At 38.4% G+C, this 27,615-nt stretch overlaps 5 protein-coding genes across 5 annotated transcripts; 2 read left to right on the forward strand and 3 right to left on the reverse strand.

Moving 5' to 3' along the window:
• Positions 1–1,455: 1,455 nt before the first annotated feature.
• Positions 1,456–5,173, forward strand: LOC137962868 (BTB/POZ and TAZ domain-containing protein 1-like). Its single transcript, XM_068809979.1, has 5 exons — positions 1,456–1,619; positions 2,314–2,447; positions 3,147–3,450; positions 3,829–4,145; positions 4,829–5,173. The coding sequence occupies exons 1-5, from the start codon at positions 1,494–1,496 to the stop codon at positions 4,968–4,970; spliced, it is 1,023 nt and encodes a 340-aa protein (XP_068666080.1). The 5' UTR covers positions 1,456–1,493; the 3' UTR covers positions 4,971–5,173.
• A 2,633-nt stretch (positions 5,174–7,806) lies between these two features.
• Positions 7,807–8,835, reverse strand: LOC137963987 (uncharacterized). Its single transcript, XM_068811241.1, has one exon. The coding sequence runs from the start codon at positions 8,607–8,609 to the stop codon at positions 7,854–7,856; it is 756 nt and encodes a 251-aa protein (XP_068667342.1). The 5' UTR covers positions 8,610–8,835; the 3' UTR covers positions 7,807–7,853.
• A 1,683-nt stretch (positions 8,836–10,518) lies between these two features.
• LOC137964028 (putative multidrug resistance protein) lies at positions 10,519–20,199 on the forward strand. Its single transcript, XM_068811289.1, has 8 exons — positions 10,519–10,533; positions 15,609–15,773; positions 15,864–15,918; positions 16,083–16,267; positions 16,449–16,906; positions 17,030–17,570; positions 17,674–19,580; positions 19,743–20,199. The coding sequence occupies exons 1-8, from the start codon at positions 10,519–10,521 to the stop codon at positions 20,122–20,124; spliced, it is 3,708 nt and encodes a 1,235-aa protein (XP_068667390.1). The 3' UTR covers positions 20,125–20,199.
• LOC137963701 (two-component response regulator-like APRR9) lies at positions 11,320–13,503 on the reverse strand. The gene is made up of 3 exons (XM_068810870.1): positions 12,865–13,503; positions 12,318–12,530; positions 11,320–11,536 (listed from the first exon to the last, which is right to left on the reverse strand). The coding sequence occupies exons 1-3, from the start codon at positions 13,426–13,428 to the stop codon at positions 11,504–11,506; spliced, it is 810 nt and encodes a 269-aa protein (XP_068666971.1). The 5' UTR covers positions 13,429–13,503; the 3' UTR covers positions 11,320–11,503.
• Positions 20,200–20,500: 301 nt separating the features above from the next.
• Positions 20,501–26,165, reverse strand: LOC137961960 (uncharacterized). The gene is made up of 5 exons (XM_068808621.1): positions 25,563–26,165; positions 23,059–23,095; positions 22,711–22,947; positions 22,574–22,621; positions 20,501–21,176 (listed from the first exon to the last, which is right to left on the reverse strand). The coding sequence occupies exons 1-5, from the start codon at positions 25,862–25,864 to the stop codon at positions 20,718–20,720; spliced, it is 1,083 nt and encodes a 360-aa protein (XP_068664722.1). The 5' UTR covers positions 25,865–26,165; the 3' UTR covers positions 20,501–20,717.
• Between the last annotated feature and the right edge of the window lie 1,450 nt (positions 26,166–27,615).

Raw genomic sequence — 27,615 nt, forward strand, 5'->3', positions numbered from 1 at the left:
AGGAGGATTAGACTAAACAAAGAAATTAAGGGAAAACTAGATTGGTATTCTTAAAATTCATATAGAATTCGGTTGATTTGGTTCGGTTTACTTGAAATGCAAAAGCAAAGTCAAGACCCAAACCGAGTAAACAAACAAGTTTTACATAAGTTAAACTTGTACCGATGTTTTCATACTCAAAACCGATTTCCCACCAATGAATTGAACCGACCTTTTGAAAAACCGAGTCGACTTACCTGGTTCACCTTTTGTAGAGGAAGGAAAACATTCTCATTCAAAGAGAAACACTCATTTTTAAGGGAACTGACACTAAAAATCAAGTAAAGTAGTAAAAAAGGTAATGAATTAAAATTGGTATATGTAATTTTTCATTTTAATAAGAGAATCTGTTATCTTTCACCAGTTTTTTTTTGTCTATTTATCTATATATCTATTTTATGAGTTATAACAACCACATCAGGTACAAAATCTATCTATCTATCTATTTATCTATCTCACATTTTTCTATAACTTATCCTCCTATTTTCTTATTTTATTCTTTAATCTTAACCAACTCAAATCCAAAAAGTACATATAAAAAAAATTAAAAAATGAAAACAAGCTTGGCCCAGTTTGAAATGGATAAGGATGTTAGTATCGACCGATATGTTTTGGATTTTATAGTATTCCGTTAGGTTGGCATGAACTATCAAGTGGGCCAATATATCGGTCGGAGTATATTACTAGTCGATTAATTAGTATTTAAGGAAGGAAGAAGAATAAAAGATATTGCGCAAAATATCTTTGTCTAATTATATACGAGTTTTTTTTATAATATTTTGTTTTGGGTTTGATACTAGGGTTCTTTCAAGGGGGTGGGGCGGGTCGGCCCCTGTCCCCCTTAAACTCGCCCTGAAGCTTTGGACAATTTGCTCTATATGTTTTTTTACCAATTTTGGGTAAAAACAACCTTGGTATGTACACATACAGGTTTTCGACATCTAACCTTGGTTTAACAATTAAAAATTTTGGGTAATTTATATAAAATTTTTAAGTCATCTAAGAGACCATAATGAGAATGATCTAGGTAGGCCATTGATTTGGTCCAAAATGTTCCTAGACAAACCGGAACGGGAGATTTTTCCCACCCTCGACCGGATTAGGCCAAATTATCCACGTCAGCCCCCGCGCGGACGATCTTTCACGTCCCCAAAAGCCGTTTTTTCTATTGGCCCTTACTCCTCGCCGACGAGGCCTTTCATTCGCCACGTCATTCTCACTCGGCACCTTTTTTTGTAGAAAAAACTGAAAACAAATGGGAAATGCCAGCTCAGATTAAAATAGTTAGAGACACGTGGCCAGATGTGAATGACAGAGAGAGAGAAGCCGGGACGTGCCTTCCCCACTTCCTTTGCTGCCTCCCGGCCTATAAGTAGGCCTGTCGCCTTTTGTTTCTCGCTCGAGGCGGGTTTACAGGCGAAGAAATCTACCTAGAAGTCTCGTTTTGTTGAGTCATGGTAGAAATTATGCACGTGTTTCCAGGGAGTATTTCGGCGGCCGGAGATGAGAAGGTCGTTGGCGCCGATGTGCGGGTTGTGACTTCCGGTGGACGGAGTGTTCTTGCGCATTCCTTCGTTCTGGTTTGTTTTTTGTCACTTGCTAATTACTGATCTGGCTTGCTTTTTTGTGCTGGAAGTTGTTCGTTGTTGCCTGTTCTTCTTTTATTTATTTATTTATTTATTATCGGTGAGTTGTTTGCTCCGTGAATTGTTTCGCTTTAGTTTGGTGATCTTGAAAGGAAATAATTGAAGGAAGATGTTTAACTTAAGTGCTTCTGTAACAGTTTTTCGTTTGGCATATTTAAATTTGAATACTACAATTGAACAAATTATGGAAAAAGTAGCATTCTTTTTTTTCGTCGGTCTCTCCGTTTTCCCTCTGTTTTCCTCACAATACTAGATCTTTAATATTTTCATCTTGATTCCGCGGTTTCGGAACGAAAACTCGATTTTCCTATGTCACAGATCTTTATTGTGAATAAATCTCGAATTTGCATTAAGCTTCTCTTCTGACTTGGTCTTTCACTTTGATTCGGTGGTGTCGGAAGGAAATCCTGACTTTCCTGTATCAAAGTCCTTTTTCTGTTAAGAAATCTCGGATTTGCAGCAAACTTCTCTTCTGGTTTTGATTTTTCTTTTTTTAATCCTGTATTCCTTTCTTCCTGCACCGAGTCTCCTGAGTAGGTGATAGTATCTTTATGCCGAAGATTTGGAAGATTCCAAGTAGTCGAAAAGCTATTGTTTTGATTTAGTCTTTGTTTTCTTGACATGAAAGGAATCTGGTTCGCCGGTGTTGGAGAATATCCTGGAACGACCTCGGAAACGTGGGAGCTCGGAGAAAATCATTCCTATTGTCGGCGTTCCCTGCGATGCCGTGGTGGCTTTTGTCCAATTTCTATACACCAACGAGTATGTCCTTCTCTCTTTGCTAATTACTGATTACTTGTTTTTAATGTACTCCTGATTTAATAAAGCTAGATCCTCCCTGCGGTCCACTTACCGAGCGCGTTTGGCCTCGTGCTCCACCTGTGGCGATTGGATTATGCTTTCCGTTTGATTCTCTTCCCCGTAGGATACGAATTATTTAGTCTAAGACATCCTTCGAAATGATTGCTGGCATTTGTTTAACTTTTCGCTTTAGCGCCGTCCGTCACCGACTGCGGCGAGTCGTTGGATGAACTCCAAAGATCCGGACTGACTTTGTTCCCTGGGACGGCGTCAAGGGGCTCTTAAAATGAGAAGCGTCTTCTTTGTATAATAAATTATGACTCAAAAGAAGAAGAACATGCCATATTATGTTATACTTATTATAACACTACGGACACGGTTACAACCGAGTGGATCGCGTGGTTCGACAATCGCTTCTCACGTTCTTCCCGTGACAAGCTTTAAAAATGAATTCTTTTCTTTAGATTCCCAAAGTAAAACTGTAAAAGAAATTTTCTCAATCCTCTGAGAGTCTGGTAAAACAGGAGGAACGCTGAACATACCAGGATAACTATTTTGTTCGTGACGGCTAGCTGTCGGATCAACTCGTGGTCGTATTAATTTTTTAGGACAATTTGGTAATTTAATTAAAAGAGCTGAAAGTTGGTCTTCGTGTTGCAGGTGTAGCGAGGAAGAGATGGAGAGGTTTGGGATTCACCTGCTGGTGCTGTCGCATGTTTTCTTGGTCCCGTCGCTCAAGCGGCGGTGCGAGAGAGGACTAGCGGGCCGGCTCACAGCGGAAAACGTGGTGGACGTTCTCCAGCTGGCGCGCCTGTGCGACGCAGCTTACCTCCGGGTGAAGTGCCTCAAGGTCGTCGCCGGCCACTTCAAGGCTGTCGAGATCACTGAAGGCTGGAAGTTCGTTCAGAAGCACGACCCCTGGCTCGAGCTCGAGCTCCTGCAGTTCCTCGAGGAAGCCGAATCGGTAAGATTATGGACCACGTTTCCCAGTGTGTCTATCTGTGGACCCAAAGAATAATCAATGGGACCAACCCCACCCGTCCTGGACCAGAAACTTAGATTCCAATGATATTTTTGATTTTTTTATTATTGCGTTCCTAGATTGTCCTAGAGAACCACCAGCAACTTTCCTGCCAAACAATCCAGTCTCCAGTTCATAGTTTACAGGCAAAAAAACAAAAAAAGGAAAATTGATTGGATGCTAGTGACGTCAAATTTCAATGAAATTTGATAGATTGGACATGTATAATGCAAAAAATGGCATGAGAGAGAAATAGTGCAATTGAATGCGAACAATGCAAATTGACGGGACCCTAACTGAGTGGTGCATGTTGTGAAACAGAGGCGGAAGCGAAGGTTGAGAAACAGAAGAGACGGGAAACTGTACCTAGAGCTAAGCGAGGCTATGGAATGCCTGAAGCATATTTGCACGGAAGGGTGCACAAGCGTGGGTCCACACGACAAGGGCCCGAGTAGAGATAAAGGGCCGTGCAGACACTTCTCCACATGCCAAGGCCTTCAGCGCCTCATCAGACATTTTGCTTCATGCGGGAGGAGAGTCCCTGGGGGTTGCTCCCACTGCAAGAGGATGTGGCAGCTCCTACGCCTCCACTCCTCCATCTGCGACGAGCCCGATTCGTGCAAGGTCCCTCTCTGCAGGTGAATTTTCTCTTTTCTTTTATTTATTGTTTCACTGTGCATCTGATTACGGCAGCCAAACTTCTCTGTATCTGGTTCGTTCATGTAGTGGTTAGGAAAGTGTTCACGAAGTCACCAGATTCAACACAAAAGTAGTTGAAGACCTTCCATCCAAAACATCGCAGAGAGATAAGTATTAGGCCGTGACAGGGTGATGCTCTTTGACGGTCCACAGCTGTTTGTAATTATTTCTTTGAGCAGAAAAGACCAAACCTGTCAATATCCTTTGGTTCATCGGACAGGTAGACGTCGTTGTCATTTCTCACATAAACAGCAAGCTAATCCCATGTCCCTCAACTTGTACACAGGTTGTTTCTATCTCTTTCCGCTCGAGTCTACATCAGATATTTTCCCCCTCTCTATTTAATCACAACATGAGTTTAATCTGCTTCAACTTTTTCTTTCACTTGAACATTGCTAACGTTGAATGTTGCATCAGACAAGTTGAAACCAATACATAATTGATAGTGAGAGAAATTAGTGTCTCCCTTTCTAAATGGATGTGCCTGTCAGTTAATTGAAGGCACTGAAAAGAATAAAAGAAAGTCACCTTTGTAGTTTTTTATATATGATCTATTAATTTTAAAGAGGAAAAGGATTTTTTTTTGTTTTTTTTCCTGAATCGAATTGCTGTGGATGTGCAGGCAATTCAAGATGAAAGTTGAAGCAGAAAAGAAAGGAGACGATGAGAGATGGAAATTATTAGTAAGGAAGGTGGTGTCTGCTAAAGCCATGTCGTTCTTGTCAAAGCGAAAAAGAGACGAGGTGATGGACAGGGCAATGTAACCCAGACATCATCATTCCTTTAGGTTGTGTTTATAACGCAGAAAATGGAGAGAAAAGAGACAGAGAAAGAGAAAGAGAAAGTGAAAGAGAAGTTTGGATGGCATTCAAAATGAGAGAGAAAGTGAAAGAGATAAGTTGTTTGGATGTCATGGAAAATGAAAGAGAAATGGGAAGAAATATATAGTTTCTCTTCTTTGGATATACATGGAAAAAAAATATATATATATAATAATAAAATTTAAAATTTTGTGAAAAAAATTATTAAATAAGAGAGAAATTGATTGTTTCTTTTACTTTGTTTTTTCTACCAACTATGATTCTCTTATGTCAAATAGCAGAAAATATTTTTTGTTCTTTCCGTTTTTATTATTATGGGTTCCAAATAGGCCGTTAAGGAGAAAATACAATAAAAACTAGTGGGAGAAGTGCACTAGCCTTTGAAAATACTATTGGAGGTAGAATATTTGAGCATGATTTACATTTCTTATCCCTTAAGTGACGAGTTTTATTTATGTTTTTTAAAAATTCATGATATTAATAATCCTAGAGCATAGGCATGGGTCTGCGAGGCCGGATGGGTCCATTCTTTTTATCATCGTTTCATTTCACAAGGGTGTAACGGCGAGCGAAGCTCTTTCGCCGGGGATGGCGCAGTCCGCTAGATTGTCTGTCATTACTGGCCGATTCCTGGTGTTTCCTCTTTAAAACCTGTAGTCACGACAATCCAAAAGATCATCCAAAACGGGTCTATCGTTTCTTAAATCTTAATGACGGCTTCTCCAACTTCATCTCGATCCAGGCCATTTGTCTTATTAGCCTATTTTTCTACCATGGATCCTGTCCATTTCTGTTTAACATTTCCATCTCCATATTCTCGGGATACGGCAGGAAGAGTTCCCATTCCTGGCCATGAAAAGAGGCCTGGTGAGGAGGTTCGTGGGGGATCGTTTGAGGAAGAAAGAGGGACGAATGATGGAAGAGTGCCATTCGGGTTTGCCTTGGCCTTTCAACCTTTGCAGAGAGCGTGCCGACAGCCGAGGGAGTCTGGCCATGAATTGAGAGAGAAACACCGACCTTTCCTGTAACTTTGAAATTCCAATTCAGTTCTGCAAGAACCGGAATCAACTCCCTCTGTAACTTCAAATCCTCTTCCTTTTTAATAATAATAAAATTGATATTTTAAAATTCCGTTAAACACAATTTTCTAATTCAAAAAGTTAAAATTAATTTATTAATTTATATTTATTTTATTTAATTTATAATATACTTCACTTTATTTAAATTAAAAATAATTTAAATTCATACTATAATAATCATATACTTTAAACTCAAGTTTTATATATCCATTTAATAATGCACATAAATTATTTAAATATTAATATTTTTAATAATTTAAATAATAATAATTATTTTAATAATACACATACTAATTTTAAATTAACTTAAATATATTCTAATAATTAAATTCTTTAATTATATTAATTTATATGAGATTAAAATAAATTTCCAAGCCCACATGACCAATACAGGCCCATACAAACAAACTAGGTGGAACACAAGCTCAAGCTCATAGATCAATGAGAAGACCCACACGTGATGGCATGATGATAAATAAAGAGTTGTCTTATAAAAATGACATTGACGTAATTAGTTTAAGTTTCAGGGTCATAATTTGTAATATTATAATTTTATTAATCTATAAATTGAGCTTAAGGAGAAGGGTTAGGACACAAATCCTAACCCTTTTTTTCTTCCCATTTTTTCTCCAATCTCTTTTTTTCTCCATTAATATTATTACTATTAATAACTCTATGTGCAAATTGGACCCATGGTTTGATTGGCCCCTCTAATGGCGGAAATTAGTAGCATGAGGCCTCATAATTAGAAAATATGATGACACATGAACGTTTTAACTTAATGGGCACGTTATAACGGTCTCCTAAACCAAATCATTTTATATTTTTATTCCTTCGAGAAAGGATGCAAGGAAGGAAGAAGATAAGAATAAGGAATAAAGATGTATTTATTCTCTCAGGATCCAAGGCCTCAATCTTCACTTCTCACTATCCTATTTTAATATGATTATCTTAGAATAAGTCTTCAAATTAAAGTTATCTTTTATTATTATTTTACTTAAAAGTATTTTTTTTTTCTTCTTGGTCTCAAAAGCAAGGAATTTAGGCGAACGAATTTTAAAATTTACGAGTATAAGTTATTTCGACAACTGATTTAACTTATTTTTTAAATGGGTTTGCAAATCCCATTTTTCTTGTGGTGTTAATAGTTATTTTTTAAGAATATTTTAAAAAATAAAATAAATTATTTCATTAGATGGAGAGATAATTTTTGATATACCAATTTTCTATTAATAGTTTTATTATTAAAAATAATTTTAAATAAATTATTTGATTAATTATAGTTTTTATTTTATTAATTTATTTTTTCTTCTTGGTCTCATAAGCAAGAAATTTAGGCCATTTTTTTTTAAAAATTTACTAGTTTAAGTTATTTCGACAACGGATTTAATTCGTTGTGTTTTGTTTGCAAAACCCATTTTTCTTCTAGTGATAATAGTTATTTTTAAGAATATTTTAAAAAAATAAATAAATTCTATCAATAGATGGAGAGATAATTTTTTCTATACCGATTTTCTATTAAATTTTTTATTATTAAAAATAATTTAAAATAAAATATTTGATTAATTATATTATTTATTTTATTAATTTCTACTTAGATAAATATTTTTTTATTTTTTACCATTTAATTTATAGCAAGACAAAAAAATTATTATAAAAATAATTTTCCAAAAACTCGATAAATAATTCATATACAAAAAAATAAAATGAAAGGCTTTTGGTACATTTTTAAATGAAGCACAAAATATTACAAAAATTTTCCTGGGTTATTCTTCCGATTTTCCTTTTGAATTTTCTTCCGGAAAACAATTTCCGTATCCAGGCCAAAACCGTCAACCTTCCTGACATGCACCAATTCCGACCGCCGGAACAGCGCCACTAGCGGCCGCTCGCTCAACAGGTCGTTGGCGGAGTACTTGTCCCCCCGCCGCTCGAGTGCCACGTGCAGAACGCAGATGCCACCGGGGCGGAGCGTCCGTTCCACCTCCGACACGAACCTGTTCGGGTACAGCGCGTGGTCGAACACGTTGGAGAATTCGAAGTCGAAGCTCTCGTCGTCGAACGGCTGCCGGTGGAAGTCTCCCTCGATGACCAGAGGCGGGTACGGCACGAGGTCGATGCCGACGGCGTCGGAGACCCCTATGCGGTGGAGGGCCTCCACCTCCTGTCCCACCCTCGCTCCGATGCAGAGACACTTGGAGGAGTTGGAGAGGAGCCTCTCGGCGCGGAGGCGGTCGAAGAAGCCGGCGAAGACCGGGATTTTGCGGTCCCAGTCCCGGGTGGTCCATATCTTTCGTAAGTTGGGGTTGAGAGTCTTGTTGAGCTGACGGTGGAGGTAGACGTCATAAGAGGTGTAGCCCGGGCGGATGACGAGCTCCGGCGATGAGGGTCTAGCGGGAGGGAGAGGCCGGCGTTGGAAGGGTTGGATGGTGAGGAAAAGGACGACGGTAACCGAGAGGCAGAGGATGAAGGCCCTGAGCACGGAGGAGCAGTGGTTCTTCATATGTTAGAGATTAATATAGATCAAAATATCCCAGATGCTTCTCTTGCCTGCCTTCCTTAATACCCTCCCCTTGAAGATCCCAGAGAAGACGACGACGATTCCTGTATTATTTTTGCATATCTACAGGGTGAAGAAATTAAGAGGAAAGAGGAATAAGAGAGGCGAGATTGTTAGTTTTCTGGTCTGTTAGGGAGATTTTCAGGGGAGAGAGGTCTACGATGTCCGTGGAAACTACAAACGCCGGCAAATATTCCGATACGAACGATGGCGTCAAGGATGATTTCGGACTATATGGGGAGGGCTTCTCGACGTTTCCGCATACAGACGGCCACGTCGCGCGTCTCACGAAGAGAGTCTCCGCGTGTGACCTCCAAAGCAAAAAGAAAAAATATTAATCTATTTTTTTAAAAAAAATTTGATGGCTACCCTCTACCTTATTAAATATTTAATATCTTGAAATGGAATCATTATTGTGTAATATGATTTAAAAAATTGAAAAACCATAATTTAAAATTTTATCTATTTTTATTTAATCATAAAATATTTTAAAAAACTACTTTAGTCAAAACCCATTTTTTTAAAATAATTCATAAACATGAAGATGTTAATAGTAGAATATTTTTATTTAAATAAATTATTTTAAATTAAATTGCAAATTTAAATTATTATTTTTATTCATTAAATATTATTATGTAATATATTTAAAAATTTTATATAATTTTTTAAAAATTCCAACATGGCATTTTTTTTAAAAAAAAAATTCTTAGCATCTACCCTTGTAATATCTTTCTTATATATATATATATATCGAGCTTCACTTGTAAAAATAAAATACCAAAAACACTTTTATGCGATGAGTCTTGCGCGGGTGAAAGGTTATCGTGATTGTCACATGTAGATGATACACTCATATAATCATCGGTTTAAATGATTTTACGGAGAGAATTAGGGTTTGTGTTGATGTCAATCTTCCACCACAAATAGAACTTCTTTTGACTTTGTCATATAATAGGCCAAATCAACCATTTTAAGGGCAAAATTTACTAGTAAACATAGATTTTATTAGGCCTTGACTTGTGGCTTTTCCATTAAGCTGAAATAAATATTGGGGAAGAAAGAAGAGTGGCAATCAAAATCATTATGTGTAGTTAGGAGAGGAGATAAGAGAAAAAAACAAGAAGTATTTTGCCTTGTTTGTATGATATAGGAGGGAGACACACCTCCACAAGAGGAGGGGGAAGGGCAGGTCTCCCTTCCTTTTCTTGGTATCAAGAAAGGAGGCAATGGCTCCTTCCGGTAGAAATGGCGGCTAAGATAGCTTCCGACACTCAAGTTAAGGGATAGGTTAAACCTAAAGAGGAAAGGAGAGAAGAGGCACCGACACTCTTTTTAAAAAAAAATTATAATAAATTAAATTTAAATGGGTAACTCAATAATATTAATTTTTATTAGGATTTAGTAACGATCTAGCTGTTTTGTCTATGAGATTGGAATTACAAGATATTATGGCGTCAGTTGTTTGTAACTAGAAACATAGCATTTAAGTAAGAGGGTTGTACAATTGTACAGAGAAAATGACCTAAAAAAACAATGAGATTGCTTGTAGTTCTCATCGACTGGCAAGGCTTTGAACTCAATACTTCTATAATGCTGAGTGTTTTACTCATTCTTCCCAATTTCTTGTGTTCTTAAGGTTGTAGTTGGTTTTCTCAACGACCCTATTAAATAATGTAACATAAATTTAGTGAAAGAACTGATTCATCAATGCTTTAATGCCATATTTAAATGCATTTATTCTTGAACAACCTTTTATTTAAAGTCTCAACGAGACATGGTGTCTCATCTAACCCTCCTCAACCCCTACTCTTGACAAAAGTTTTGTAGGGTACACCACCCTTTCCATGCAGAAATGGGGGGAGGGGGGGTGCCCTACACTACTCCAACATAAGACTAAACAGGTGTAGAAGAAGGTACTCCAATCAATATAGGGTCATTTAAGAAATTCAACATTAAGATTTAGAGACTTATTTGCTTCAATGGGCATGTAATTTTAATTTTGTAATTTTTCAAGGGCATGTAATTAACACTTGAAAACTCCAAAACAATGGCTTTATACTCGATAAATAGGTAAACAAATCAATTATACGAAAGTTGTTATTTACTAAGTGTGTGTTTGTGCCAATAGGAAAATGTAGGAAAAATTTTCAACATTTGTGCCATTTTATAGGGACCGGAAGTTTTTTTGTTAATTCTTCTTGATTCCCCTAACATTTAAGAAATGTTAAAAATAATCGAAAAATGAGTTTCCTATTACTCCAATAGAAAACTATAGAAAAAATAAACCATGAAGCACTAAATTGGTACTTAATTACTACCTTCTTACTTTTAATCTTATTTTTTTATTATTTATAAAAATTATTTTATTTCAAGTATAAATACAAACACGATAACCGCTTTTCACATTGTTTCCCGTGGTAGCAAAAATGCAAGAAAATTGGTCGAAGAGAATTTTTTTCAATAGAAAGTTTTTGAATGAAAAAATTAGTCAAAGGAAAAATGATTGTTCTGTTGTTATGTTTCCCTATAGTGGCATAATCGGCCCTAAAAATTAGTCTTACATAATGGTTTGATTTTTGTATTTGTAGTCCAATAACAAAGTCATTAATCGATTTTTAGCTATTTGTACAAAAAAGGAAGGAAATAGCCACATTTCTACACATATTTTTCCTTTATTCTTTTCTTATTCCTCACACTTACAAAAACTTTGATACAATAAGACTCCATCTAATGACCATTACAACAAATAATTACAAAATTTAAAGACCAAAGACGACTAAGAAAGGAGGAAAAAAGAGAAAAATATGTTCTTATTTGTCATTTAAAAAAAAAAAACTCTATGCTTCAATTTTTCTCTTAACAAATCGACCCTGCAAACAAATAAATTTGTAAGGAGGATTAATTAGTGTTTGAACTAAATAAAAAGTTATTAGAAATCTATTACAAGTAATTCTAGACAAAATTAATGAGAGTCATCTACCTACATGTAAATAGTTCTACTGATCCTCCAAATGTGATTGGATTTTTATTTTATTTTATTTTTGAAAGAATGTTTTTTACCAAATTACCCATTTTAAAAAACTTATTTCGATAAATGATGTCACTTAATTTATTTTGAAAAATACCTAACTTTGATCGGTCCACCATATATGTGTACAATCAAAGGTGACACGTAAGCTTTGACTGATTATGTGTCGTCACGTCATCAATACTGTGTGAGTACATAGACACATCAACTGCCACATCATCATTCTGACCCGTCAGCAGCCAAATAAGAAGCCACGTTAGTAAATTACAAAAAAATTGAATAATTTTTTTTATTTTAAAAATCAAATTTATGAATACAAAAAAATTGAATTTAAAAATCAGGTAATAAAAAGTATATTCATAAATTTGATTTTTAAAATAAAAAATTTAGTTATTCAATTTTTTTGTCATTTAATGATGTGGCATTTTATCGGGTAAATGACGTGTCAATCAATGTATCTATCTACACACAATACCGATGACGTGGTGACACGTAATCAGTCAAAGCTTACGTGTAACTTTGACTGTACAGTGAACCGGTCAAAGTTGGGTATTTTTTAAAATAAGTTTTTTAAAATAGGTAATTTGATAAAAAAAAACTCTTTAAAATATGAGTGAGATTACCTTCATTCTAGGGCGCTTCTCAGCATTAAGCTTTCTAACCTCGTATCTTATCCTTTTAGAAAAGAGCCTGCTCTGCCTTTTCTCCTTATATCTCAACACTCTGGCTTGCCTTTGCCCCATCTTCTTCCCATGGCCGTCTTCCTCCATCGCACTGCTGCCATCGTCCGGCACCTGCCACACCCTCGAACTCGCTCTCATAACCTCCGTCCATCCCTAACATTTAAATAAATCGCAAAATGACGATATCAGTACTGATACGAGAAGTCAAGGTTATTTTCAACCGATTCAATTAAGAAAAAGGCAATGCGGGACCCATTGATACGAACTTTCTGGCGGAGTGGATCCCACCGGACTTGGCAATCGTCTGGGCAGAAGATCAGAAGGACTTGTCGTCCCATGAATGAGGGACATACATGGAAACTCTCACTGTATACGAATTCTGAGTCGAAAAACGTGATCACTTGATCAGAGCAGGTGCATACACGGGTCTCCGCGTATGCAACATCCAAGAGAGAAGAGAAGAAGCGAGGAGGGGCTGATATCTTACCTGGGCCTGGACTTCGTCGTGATCGGGAACGATCTGGGGTCCCTCCTCTTCGATGTAGAGTGGGCCCTTATCGGACCAGGCGTTCAAGATCTCCTGGTAGTCCAGCTTAAGCGATAGCCCCGGCGCATGGTCCTTCTCCTTCGTCGCCACGTCCGAGTACGAAACCCACTTCTCCTCACTGGTGTCCCACTCCCGGTGCCGCAGCGCTGACCAGGCCAGCGAGCTTACCGCGTCGCAATTTTGTGCACCGTAAGTGTTGTTCAGTGACGCAGACTGAGAGGATTCCTCCCTGTCCTCTGACGAGGACGAAGAGACCCCCAGGAGACCCGTCAGGGTTTCCCCTGCCGCTTCCTGCTCGAACAGGTAGTCGACGTTGTCATGCACATCTTTCTCCTCAAAGAGGTTCTCCGGGTGCAGAGGGAAGAGGTTGAGCTGCTGGCCGTGGCGGCTGGTCGTCATCTCCGATTCCGGCGAGAACTCCCGCAGGAGGCTCAGGAACTTGGGTTTCGTCTTCGTCCGGGTCTTCCGAGATGGGTTCGCCAGAAACGTGGCCGTGGAGGACATCGACCTCCTCTCCTCGCTCCACAGAGAAGAAAAAAAACTGAAAACGAGTCTTAGACTCTCAGAGACTAGCTGGGATGGACGCCACAGGGGAGAAGATAGGCGCAGTCATCTGCACTTTATGACAAATGGAGGAAAGTCATTGGCTAGATAGTGGATCGTCATACTTATCCGGATTACGCTTTTTGGTGGCCGAGGGATTTTTGAAAGGCACGTGGTAGGTAAGTTTCCACTCGTGGGCCCACAGCTATAATGATCAATTAATTGCGGCAGATGTTGGCCGTTGGATGGGAATCTGCAGGTAGAGTGATAAAAAGCGATAAAAAGTGCGCAGAGAGATTAAAGAAAGAGACAGGTAGGACCCACTTATGTGACACTTTTTTTTGTGAAACCTTTTTGCTAATAGATAATACACACGGGGGAAGGGTTCAGAATCTCCATGGGTTGTCGATTTTTTTATTTTATTTTTAAAGTTTATATTTTTATTAAAATAACTTTATATTCATATCGATATAATTTATAAGTTTTCTCATAATATAGTAAGGATAGATATTTTAATATAAATTTTATTAATTTAATAACCCTAATTTATAGGCATATGATAAGTGTCTATTTATATAAATTTTATATTTTTGTTTAAAAATATTTAAATCATATGAAATTATGTATGCCTTTATTACAAGCAAGCTCTAATTTCTCAATTCTTTATCTTCTATTTTATTAAGGTTCATTTACTCATTGAATACTCAATTATCTCGTGATTAGCTGCTTGTGAAGTAAAATATTGTCGACAAAATTATTGATAAACTACGACAAATATTGTATACTAAATTTCACTTATTGGCAATATTGGAAGATAAGATCAAACCCAAACGACCAAGGAAGGCCCACAAGATGGGTCCAAGCCCATAAGAAGTAGGACCCACAATGATTACCAAGAGCTAGCATCTTTATCATATCAGTTGGAAGATCAAGAAGGACTCACAATAGTATCTTTATCTTAAGGTCACGACCAAGAAGAGTTTTAGTTTAAGTTATATTTATTTTTTATCAATATTGAGTTACCTAATTATGTTATGACTTACCTTTAAGTGTTCGAGTTTGGATGTAATTGGGACAAGGATAGTTTTATTGTAATTGGACTTTACTACCTTTCTCTATTATAAATAGAAGTTTATGTACTCTGATTACAACAAATTATTGATATCAATGAAGTATTTCACTTTTCCATAAATTTAACAGGCCAATTATAATAATTTAAAATTATAAACAACAAATATTATCTTGAAGTTTATTATTAATGATTTTTTAATGGGGTTAGTGATCCATGATATTATCGTAGCAAAGTCTAAAACTGTTATCAGTTGATACATGCATATCGGATTTTTACCAAAGTCTCAAGTATTAGACACAGACAAAACCTAGCTTGGAATTTATGTTCGAACTGGTATGAACGACTAGTTCGGTGGAAACCCTAATTTTTTTATAAAGCAAAAAAATAATTTTTTAAAGAGAAGTAGTAATCAGCTTGAAGCTGTCAAATTATTAAACACATAAGATATTGAAAAAATGTGACTTAAAAAATTATCTAATCGTTCCCTTCAATGAATTGGTCTTCTAAATATGAACACCTGATCCTCTAATTGATTCCATTGTTTGTTGTTTCCTTCCGTCACAACATTCCTCAGGAATTATAACAGGCCGCTCATGGAAAGAAACTTGGACCAGGCAAGAAGGAGAAACATTCTCAACGATAAACAATGGTAAAAAACTAAGGCAGTGTCGTTGGAAGTTTCACAAACGAACATTCACTAATGCCTATATGATTGAGATCTCATCGAACGACAGAAGAAGCAGTTGCCCACAATGTAGATTCCCTCACCCCCTTCGGAGCTTGCAAAGACAAATTCCCTTCTTGTTAGTTTATGATTCTGCTTAGTGCAAGAGAAAAAAACAAGAGCTTCCATGGGTATTGCTGGAATGAAGCACAAGACAGCCGGCAGCTTAGCGTATTTTATCCATCCATTTGGCACTCTAGGCTGTTTCAAATAAAAGGTTGTGGGGAGTGAGAGGAGGGCTGAACTGATTTCCCTCTCAGAAGGGACGGAGAAGTGAAGGGCATGCAAGGCGAGGAGATGGGTGTGGAGAAGCGTGGTCCGCCAGAGAACCCGTCACTGTTTCAGCTCTTCCGGTTTGCCGATGGGGTCGATAAGCTGTTCATGTTTCTCGGCACGCTGGGGTGCATCGGCGATGGGTTGTTGATGCCGGTCAACATGCTGATACTCGGCGGCATGCTCAACTCCTATGGAGATGCAGATGCTTCTTTCGGTTATCGTAAAGTGAATGAGGTCAGTGAGACTGGTCTGATTACACCGTTTTAAGTATCAGAAGATGCTGCATATATACGATCTCACCTTATCATTTCTACCTTTTTGCAGTATGCTTTCAGATTACTGATTGTGGCCGTCGTTATTGCTGCAGCTGCTTTTGTTGGTAACCCTTGAACAGACTCTTTCTTCATGTTAATGGCTTATTTGATTAGTTTTCCTAGAGAGTTTTTTTTTTTTTTTTTTCAGTTCAGTTATATGGCTTATGCTAATATTAGTGAGATGATATTACAGTGTGTTTGTCCATGGCTGATCTTTTAACTTGTGCAGAGGGTGTCTTCTGGACTAGAACGGCAGAGAGACAAGCTTCCAGGATGAGAATGGAGTATCTTAGATCAGTTCTCCGGCAGGACGTGGGCTACTTTGACACCAATGCAGCTACTTCAACAACTTACGAGGTGGTGACTGCTATATCCACTGACGCCCATGCCATCCAAGATGTTCTAGCAGACAAGGTGATTCGATCTCTTTCTTTTTCTTCTCCTCAGTTGCAGTTTCCTGATTCGTCTGATTAATCTCTAAAACTGAAGGCATAGAAAACTAAATTATCAAGTAAACGGTGCAATTAATCATTACCGGTAGATATCCTTAAGGGTGAGAAACTGATGTGATTGGGACTGATTTTCTGTGGTGCAGATACCCAGCTTCCTCTCCAACCTGTCTGCTCTGATCTTCTCTCTAGTGGCCGCATTTCTGCTGTCATGGCGGCTGGCTCTGGCTGCTCTCCCTTTCTCTCTTATCTACACGGTTCCTGGGGTCGTCTTTGGGAAATTTATGATGGACATTGCAGGTCAAATGAAAGAGGCTTATGGAGTTGCAGGTGGTGCTGCAGAGCAGACTATTTCATCGATTAGAACTGTTCTTTCTTTCGTTGGAGAGAGTAAGACTCTGGAGAAGTTCAGTCAGGCCCTCGAACTGAGCACCGAGCTGGGGGTTAAGTTAGGATTGATGAAGGGATTGGCCATTGGGAGCATGGGGATGATCTTTGCTGTTTGGTCATACCAGGCCTGGATTGGAACCATTTTGGTCACAGAGAAGGGAGCAAGTGGTGGGAATGTTTTCATTTCTGGAATCTGTGTCATCTATGGTGGATTGTGAGTACATTCTCCAAAACTCTTCTGCTTCACCTCTTCTTCCCTTACCCATGTGATCAATATGATTTACAGTTAGTTGACTACTTGGAGCTCATTGTTTTTCATGTTTTAATCCACAAACAGGGCTGTCATGATGGCACTTCCAAACCTCACATTCTTTGCAGGAGCAGTGGCTGCTTCAACACGCATATTCGAAATGGTTGACAGGAAGCCTGCCATTGATTCTGAAGATGAAAGAGGAATAATTCTGGAAGATGTAAGAGGGAATATAGATTTTAAGCGTGTCCACTTCTCTTATCCGTCCAGACCCGATTCTCCAGTTCTACAGGATTTCAATCTCAAAGTTCGAGCAGGGATGACCGTTGGCCTGGTTGGTGGCAGTGGATCTGGAAAATCCACAACTATCTCTCTGCTTCAGAGGTTTTATGATCCCGTCAAAGGTGATATACTCTTGGATGGGACGAGCATTAAGAGTCTTAAGCTGAAGTGGTGGAGATCACAGATGGGTCTGGTTAGTCAAGAGCCAGTCCTCTTTGCAACCTCCATTAAAGAGAACATTTTGTTTGGGAATGAGACTGCATCAACGGATCTTGTTGTCAGTGCTGCCAAAGATGCAAATGCCCATGATTTTATCACAAAGTTGCCGGATGGTTATGAAACTCAGGTACAATTCTGTAACTGTTGATGCAAATTCAGAATATTGGCTAGACTGGTTTGGTTTTAGGTTTTAACATCCTATATTGAAATTAACTTCCATGGATCAACAGGTGGGACAATTTGGGTTTCAGATGTCTGGTGGGCAGAAGCAGAGAATTGCAATAGCCAGAGCTTTGCTGAAGGATCCAAAAATAATACTTCTGGATGAAGCAACAAGTGCACTGGATACACAATCCGAGAGAGTGGTTCAGGATGCTTTGGATCAGGCTTCAGTGGGGAGAACAACAATCATAATTGCTCACCGCCTGTCTACTCTCCGAAATGCTGATACCATTGTAGTTCTAGAATCAGGGAAACTAATTGAATCAGGTACTCATGATCAGCTTATGCAGATTAAAAACGGAGAAGGAGCCTACTCTAAAATGGTGCAGCTGCAGCAATCAGCGGGGGTGCCCATTACTACTTATCGTCGAGCTGAAACTCCCTCGATTAACATGATCATGAACAGCCCTTATAGCCCATACAGTAGTCTAAAAACAAGCAGATACAGTAGTCCTGCCCATTCTTTTATGCAGGAGGGTGGCTTTAGTGAGATTAATGAAGAAGACTATAAGGAATTCTTGCCCCCTTCACCATCTCAATGGAGATTACTAAAGATGAATGCACCTGAATGGAAGAATGCCTTAATGGGCTGTCTAGGAGCCATGACTTATGGAGGGATACAGACAATACACTCTTTCTGCTTGGGAGCAGTTCTCTCTGTTTACTTCCTTGATGATGATGATCTCATAAGATCACGGTCAAGAAAGTTCTGTTTTATATTCTTGATCATTGGGTTGATTACAGTGGTGGCTAATGTGATCCAGCACTACAACTTTGCAGTCATGGGTGAGAAGTTAACCAAAAGAGTGAGGGAGAAAATGCTTGAGAAAATGTTATCATTCGAGGTCGGATGGTTCGACCAGGATGAGAACACCACAGGAGCAATTTGTGCCAGAATAGCCACTGAAGCCAATGTGGTAAGATCAATTGTCGGTGATCGTCTATCCCTCATACTCCAGGTAGCAACCACAGCAGTTTCTGCTTTTGTCACTGCCCTGGTGATCACATGGAGGCTGGCCATAGTCTTGTTAGCTGTTCAGCCACTCCTTGTTGGAAGCATTTATGCACGAAGTAAGTTGATGAACAGTATGTCCTTTCAAGCACAGAAGGCCCAAGCAGATGGAACCCAATTGGCAAGTGAAGCTGTTGTTAACCATAGAACCATTACTGCATTTTCCTCCCAGAGAAGAATATTAGGCCTCTATGAACAAGCTCTGACAGTCCCAAGAAAAGAGAGCATCAAACAGTCCTGGTTTGCTGGCATTGGCCTCTTTGTTTCCCAGTTCCTCACCACGGCAAGTATAGCTTTGACATTTTGGTATGGAGGGAGACTAAAAATTGAAGGAAAGATAAGCAACAAACATTTGTTTGAAGCCTTCTTCATCTTAATGAGCACTGCCAAGCTTATAGCTGATGCAGGGACTATGAGCTCTGATTTAGCTAAAGGAGGCAATGCTGTTAGATCAGTTTTTGCAATTTTAGACAGGAGAAGTGAGATTGAACCTGATGATCCAAATGGGATGAAGCCTAGAAAAATAAAGGGGCAAGTGGAGCTCAAGAGTGTAGTCTTTGCTTATCCTGCAAGGCCTGACCAAATTATTTTTAAAGCCTTGAGTCTCAAGATTGATGCTGGAAAGACAGTAGCTCTGGTAGGGCAGAGTGGTTCTGGTAAATCTACCATTATTGGTTTGATTGAGAGATTCTATGATCCAATGAAGGGATCGGTGGAGATCGATGGCCACGATATTAAGACTTACAATTTGAGATATATCAGGTCCCAAATTGCTTTGGTTAGCCAAGAACCCACTCTTTTTGCTGGCACCATCCGTGAGAATATAACATATGGGAGGGAGAATGCATCTGAATCTGAGATAATGGAAGCTGCAGCTCAAGCCAATGCTCAAGAATTCATAAGGTAGAACTCCATGACACCTCTACATATCTCCATATAGATAGTATCAGTAGCATTTCAAAGTTTTTCGTTTTGGAAATCACACAAGGCTTCTTGGACCATGGCATGGCTTTATAAGATTTATTTCATTCAATTATAACTAGTTTGCTCTGATGACCATTTCAGCTCAATGAAAGATGGGTATGATACTTACTGTGGAGAAAGGGGAGTCCAGCTATCTGGAGGCCAGAAGCAGAGGATTGCACTGGCTCGTGCCATACTAAAGAAACCTTCAATTCTGCTGCTGGATGAAGCAACCAGTGCACTTGACAGTGTCTCAGAGAGCTTAGTGCAACAAGCTCTGGATAAGATGATGGTAGGCAGGACTTGCATAGTCGTCGCCCATCGTCTTTCAACGGTCCAGAAGGCCAACACCATTGCTGTCATAAAGAACGGAAAAATCGCTGAGAAAGGATCACATTCAGAACTTCTTTCTGTAGGTCGTAATGGTGCTTACTACTCGCTGATCAAACTCCAACAAGGGAATGCTTCACCCATTGTTGCATAGAATAGAAACTCAGTAAGCAGAGTATAGAATGTAGTTTATACATGAGAGGTGCTACCTCAATGATCACCTGCGGACATGAACAGATGTGTGATGAAATGTTGTAAGGAAATCCTGTCCAATTTGGCATTTTTGTTTTGGGGCTATAGAAGAGAAGATAATGGATCTCATAACTGCAGATAGGTTTTGGGTTTTGGGTTTTGGATAGGCCACTGGAGGCTGAGTAGAAACGTTGTGATCATAAATGTCTGAGACATCAGCAGTAACAGCAGTACTTAAAAGACTTTTTACCTGTAAATATAATTAAATACGTTTGGATCAGAAACAGGAAAGATTGCAATTTTGACAGAGTATCATGGAAATGACATGATTTTAATTATTATGATAGATATATCTGACAAGTGATCCTGTCAAACCAAAACCAAAAAGAACACCCAGAATAATATAATCTTCCTATCAACAAACCCTTCTTCGTTTCATCACAGAGTTTTGTTACTTCCACAAACAAGCTACAAGAATGTGAAATTTTTGATAAAAATTTCCCCCACCCCAAACCCATGAGACTAATTTTACATCCTACACAAGAGAAAAGATTATCACCCAGCCCTTATTCTATCCAACCGATCAACACTCTTGCGAGCTCTCTCCGGCTGGTCGATGCTTTTCCTAGACTTCTCGTGGCAATCAACACTTCTTCTAGATTTCTCCATTTTGTCAAATGACATTCTGATTTTCTCTAACTTGTCGTTTGTTTTCAGTTTATCAGGCCTATCTGTGCTGGGTCGGTGTTTCTCTCTTCGGTCAGTGCTCCTCCTGGGTGCCTCAAAACAATCAGTACTCCTCCTTGAAGGTTCAAAACGATCTGTGCTTCTCCTTGAACTGTGCCTCTTGGATTCAACCGTCGAGATGAACTTTTTAAGGTGTCTTATATACTCTGGATAAACCTCCAAGTCACAGTGGTTCCCGCCTTTCACCCAGAGTGGTTCATATTTCTCTTTGCATAGTTCCCAGAGTTGTTTACCATGAGAACAGTCCACAACTTCATCAGCAGTTCCCTGCATAATCACAAATATTGGAAAGAGATTGAAATGTCAATTACATCTGGTTGCTGTGCAAATAGAAGTAAGAGTCTCATTTTTCCAAGTGCAAGAAAATCAATTAAAATAGCATTTCACAATTAACAGCATATGATAAGTGTACAATTTTCCCATGGAAACTCTTGTTCGACTCCAATTGGAAAGCAAGGGTGCAATACCAAGGACCAAGTCAAACTGTTGATAGAAAATTGACATTAACACTTTAGGTACTTGCAGTCTAGAAAGATTTTGCCGCTCAGAGGCAGCCCAAAAAAAAACTTGACGCTTGTTAGGAGTAAACCCCGACCATCTGATTTTCATTTGAAAGGTATGATGTTTGTCTCTAATACCTATGAAGCCCCATAATTTTGATGGACTACATTCATTACGAATTGAAAATATGTTGGTGCTCAAGTTTCTGAACACTGCTTGTGGAAGTTAACCATGGCTTAAAGTTTAAAATTGTATGGTTCATTAAGTTTAGTGACTGGTAGATCTCAATCTTTATTCTGGAAGGAATCAAAAGATAGTAAATCTCAATCTAAAGTTTAGTCCTATATATCTTACCTCTCAGGACCATTGCCGTTAATTTCTAAGAAAAAAAGCCAACCAATTAAAAGGACGAATAACAATGATAAAAATATCAGCTATTATCATTAGAATCTTGAATATAAATCACTCCCTGTAATCTTTGAAGGCATAAAAAGGAAAGCGGCGGCCACTTCAAGTGCTTAAAAAGACAACCTTTGAAGCTGTTAAGTGAAAATTGCATGCATAATGGATGTCATATTATGACACATCTCACAAATAAATATTACTTCTACACCAGTACCATAGGACAACTATAATGAGATAGAAGGTTTTTAAGGGAGTAATAATGTCAATAGAAGGTTTGATATTTTCATGAGCATGATGGATCTTAATCTCCATTGTCTAGTAAGCAAGAATGATGGTTATGGCCAATTCAAATGCTACAAGTGCCAAAGCTCTGTCCAATAATTATAGAACAAATTGGTCTATGAAACAAATTCGTAACAATATTGTGAATCTCCGATATCAAAATTCATACCTCATCCATTCAATTTTACTAGAAGTTCATCTTATTTCTTCATTCTTTTAATTTAAAGTAACAAAGGCCTGCAGGATGCATGGATAATGGCCTTTTTGAGTTTCCTAATATCCTAACAAACACAATACTAGCTCTTTTAATTCTGGCATCAATAGGAATTCTTGAAATGATTCAGTTCCAACTAAAACCTCCTACATAAAAGAAATCCAATAACCATCTTTTAATTTTTCTTACTATTGAAACAATATGGTAGACTTCAAAAAATCAGTAAATAAAGGAACTAAAGGAGAATACTGAAAAGACTTACATGGATAATCAGTACAGGGCAGTTAACCAGAGGTATTTTGTCTATGTTCTGCGCATATTCAACAAAGTAAATAAATAGTTCAATAAATGAAATTTATAGAGTAGCTCACTCGAAGATTCTCAAGGATAAAATATTACCTTATAGATGTCAAACCAATATGTACGTTTCACAGGATACATGACCCTCAAACCCGACAGAATAGGACTATGGAGAACTATGGCTCTTAATCGACGCAACCTAGTTGCTAGATCTAAAGTGGGGCCACTACCCACAGACTGTCCATACAGGATAATATCTTCTTCCTTTGCACCGAAGTTCTCTTCAAGACACTTATATGCTGCCTCAATATCCGCATAAGTGTTCTGCTCACTTGGCTACAAAAGCAGAAAAGACATGAATCGATTGGATTGTTCATACAATTTTCCAATTTGTAATCAACAGAAAGAATTTTCTACCATACACTTGTGAAATAAACTAAAGCTAACCTTTCCAGATGACTGCCCATATCCAGAATAATCATACCTGCACAAGATTGCCATGTCTTCAGCATAGTAAATGACCTTTGGAAAATAGTATCATAAGTTCAACATAAACCAATCTTTCATATGTGTTTTGTGGTGAATCCTCAAAACTTCCTCATGCTTTCTCATCAAGATATGTCTTTCATAAACGGGAGATGTTAAAAAAAAAAAAAAAAATTATAGTTGAAGTTGTCGCTAGTAAAAGGAACAACATAATAGTAAAAAAAAAAAACTAAACGATAATCATCGTTCTGCAGCAGCCAAATATTACTAGATCTATCATAACATGAAGAAGAATTGAAACCTTCAGTCACCGTTCAGATTCCATGAGGTAACATTTCCGTACTTAAAATTTAACCAAAAGTCACAGAAAAAACTAGAAATAGATAAATTCATATGGTCAAAGGAATTCCAGGAAAGAGAGGAACATGTGATGGCTAAAAGAGAGATCCCTTTGAACAAACTATTAGGAAACAGAAGTCTGAAATCAATCACCAAACTGAGAAGGTGACTTTTTAAATTTCAAATAAAGGAACTTGTGGATCCAAATGCATCAGAATATTTGTTTCCTAAACTGGGTGAAGCTCTTCAAAGACTGGTTTTCAGGCCTGCCCGTGATCGAAGATAACGCTCCAGAGGTAGTTGGCTGGTACAACAATAATCTCAAACCACCTTGAAAATTTGGGTACATCTTAGATGAGATTCAAGACACTATCAATGGCCACGAATGGCAATCCTCTGCCCATACACAGAGGACTCAAGCCCCTCTTTTCTACTTTTCCAGTGAGGAGGGGAGCTCCTCCATGCAGAGAAAGTCCTCTCCGCTTAAGTCCTCTCTACTCGAGCAGAAAGGACGTGCTCAGGTCTACCCTAGTCATGCAGAGAGAAGTACATGCAGCTCCTCCCCCTGCACCTGTGTGTTCTGTGGAGAGCAAGAGCAGAGAGGAAGAAGGAGAGGGAAGCCTTGTCTTTGCTCTGCGCACTGGGTTGGAGTGGAGATGGGGTGAATGGACAGGTCAGCAAAGAGCATGCTGCAAGGACAAAAGCAGGAGGGCCGTTGCAGTGATGGGACGGGTTCAATTTTCAATGTTCAATAGGGTAAGAAGAGTGCGGGCCGAATTTTAAGAACCTGCCCCAAATCACCCTATCAATAGATAGTCTTGACTGACAACTTTACCCCTCTCACATCAAGTTTTTGAGCAGATAATTTGCTTAGGAGGGTGTTAACCTCCGACATCTTCTTGTGCATGGTCCTCCCAATGCTCAACACATTGGCTGATTAATTATATTGCTCTTTTTTATTCATTAAAATCTCATCAATTTCACAAGGAAACAAAAAAATTACTAAGACTACGTATTGATGTTCTCAGACCAATTTAACGAAGGATGAACCGAAACACCATACAATAAGGCTAACTGTAAGCTCCAAAAACTAAGAATAAAACCTAATTCAACGGCAACCCACAAAGTACTCAACCTATAAGAAACGAAAACCGAAAAATAAACAAAGCAATGAGGAACTAATTTAAGATGAGCTTTTTGAACATGTTAAATGATTAAAACACCACAAGGATGCAAACTAGAGTTCCTCATTGCAAAAAAGAATTGTCAATACTCTTATGAAATCATATAGCAAACAATGCATGCTAAGAGTTATTAGATGGCAGATCTAATCTGGTGCACAATAAAAAAAGAAGTTGGTTAAATTTTGTGAAAACCAAAATGCAGTAGTGAACCTTAAAAAACACTTTTTTGGATGGAGTTTTGATTATCATGGAAAATACAACATGAAAGTTCAAGAACAGACAACTGAAATCAAATTTAAGATCTCCATGTTTCTCGTAAGGTAGAAGTTAAGAGTTCACACGATTGCCTCAAATCTTATGTTGTTTCTACAGGTCATCAATCTATCAACACCTGAAGTTCTAGATAGCCAAATATATACATGAATAGAGTACCATGCGCACAAGATCTAAATTAGATGCATAAGGACTTCAGTGTAGAGAAGTGGAGCTTTCAATCTATAAAATCCAACAAATAAGAGTTGGGTTCACCCCTCAATTTTCAGATTCAACAAACACCAGTCCATCGTTTATGAATAAAATTTGGCGACATTATTTAAAAAAAAAACTACAACAACAAACAAGCAATCGTGGTACAATAAAGGCAAGGGAGCAAACAGCCGCCTTTCAGTAAGATATCCAAATCACGGCAGCAACCAGCGGCGCCGTAAGGACATTCTCAGCTTAGAAACCATGACCTATCTCAAAAGAAAGAAAAGCTGATAGATCAATTCCAAGATAGAAAGAAGCATGCTCGACGCCATAAGATCAAATTCAGCTGAAAATCCAAAACAAGTAACCGAATTCCACCGACAAACCAAAGAGTAGAACATTCCCCCCTTGCTAAACAAAGAATCGAGAAGATGAAAAGCACATAAAACAGGAGAGGAGGCGCGCAGTTCTTACCCCATGAGATTAACCCGTAAGTGGATGCTGAGTTCGACGAAAAGCTCGTACATCTGCCCAAGATCTGCCGCATTGCCGTGAGAATACAGAAGCGTGGATGTCGCCATGGGGTTCCTAACATACATGGCAACGATCTCCGTCCCCCGCCGCGTCGCCAATTTGAGAACCTCCACATTTTCCCGGTGGGGAAAGCAGCTCAGAGTTAAAAGACCCGTCACTTCATCCTGCACTAATTTATAGGACGGAGGATTCGGAGGGAAAAAAGCAAACTTTGCTGCCATGGAAGACGTTACACCCCCCATTTTTTGCACAGAATTCTGCAGTACTCTTCCTTATTTCTTTCTCACAAATATATTCAAAGCATCTCCACTCCAATCCTCCCACTGTTTCTTTTCCCCTTTCCAGGTTTTCACCAGCCCCCTTTTTCTTACCCTCTGCAAGCTAAGGTAAGGAGCTCTGATGAATCTCTGTAGTAGAAAAATGGAGACGGTACAGGGGGTACAGAGAGAGAGAGAGAGAGAGAGAGAGAGAGAGGAGTAGCTTTTTTTCTGAGGCAAAGAGATGGGAGTGAACTGTGAAGTCCCTTTTGCTTGGGATGGGAGTCTTCTTTTCCGTTTTTTCTAATCTTTCTGCATATCCAATTTCTTCTTTAGTTCTCTCGGATTTTTCAAAAATCACATGCGTCTAATGTGCGCCGTGTGTATGGCAAGTGGCCTCAAAAGCCTATAAAATGTGCCAAATTCCAAATTCCAAATTCCATCCACGACCGTCGATTAGGGCTATGATTCGTGATGATTTTGATCGGATGGCTAAAATAATTACATTTCCTTGACCATAATATAATAAGATAAAAATGCCTTCATACAAATAATTTCATGATTTTGATATTAATTTATAGGTTTGAATTAATTTAATATGAAAATCCATCTAATAAACAAGATTGAGTGAATAAGTAATACCTCTAGGGTTATATTATGTAAAATTTATAATTATCTTTCTTTTAAGGGAAGGTTAAAGGGTGTTCTTGCTATCGACATTAGAATGAAGACCCTTTTTTCCTTCCTCTACCCCTTTTTTTTTTATTGAGAACTCCTACGATGCAATAGGTAACTCCGGCTTTAAAGGGGCCTCTCCCCGACAGTAAGAGCCCTATCTAGGACTAAAAGAGGGGAGGGGTACATCGATTAAAACTAGGCCGAACTCATAGATCTTTCCAATGGCATCTTGTTGAATATAAATTGTAGTCACATTGTTATAAAACTGAAGTAGCATTTAACTTGGCCAATTAGCTTTTTAAGTTAGGATAAAGGAGTGGGTTTGGATGATGTGAGGTCAAACAAGAGACATGAAAAGCCATTGTCATGTCTAAGGACATAAATTAGAAGAATTGGGGAGGGGAGATTTGAGTAAGCTAACAAAATGCTAAATGGTTAGAGCCAATCTTTCCTCCCCTTTTCCTAGGTTGAAAGTAGGAAAAAAAGAAAGTACAATTATTAAAGTGCTTCACACCTACTCCCATCACTAAAGTTTAACCTGCTCATAGAGATTTCCCACCAATGAAATTCATAATCACTCACACCATGTCTTGATTGTGCCCACAATTTAGTCCTAGTGAAATTGATTTTTTTTCTTGTTTTCGAATCATTTTGGGGGGTGGGGGGGTCATTAGGCCTGATTAGAGGTTGAATTATCAATTTGGTTGTCCGACCAAACACCGAGGGACGTGTGGTTCGATCTTATGTGACCCTTGTACAATTACTCGAACAAAAAAATGAAAAGGAGGGGACAAAACAAGAAAGGAGAAAAGAGAGAAGAGAGACTAAGGTTTCTATGTCCCTTTTTTTTGTGAGGAAACTCTTGCTAACAACACAATGAAGGGGGAAGAGGGTGGAGGGCACCCTCCCCTACCTTTTTTGTTCAAAGGAATAAAGGACATAGGTGTCATTATAATTAAAAATAAATAAAAGAATTTGTTTTTTAAATAAATAAATAAATAAAATATAATTATGGGTCTCATTATACCATGGGTATAAAATAAAAGAGAGGTCATATT

Source organism: Aristolochia californica, unplaced genomic scaffold (assembly GCF_029961685.1).
Source record: "Aristolochia californica isolate CCGP_79_NKW_82.1479 unplaced genomic scaffold, dmAriCali1.0.hap1 SCAF_4, whole genome shotgun sequence".
In the NCBI taxonomy this organism is placed as follows: Eukaryota; Viridiplantae; Streptophyta; class Magnoliopsida; order Piperales; family Aristolochiaceae; genus Aristolochia; species Aristolochia californica.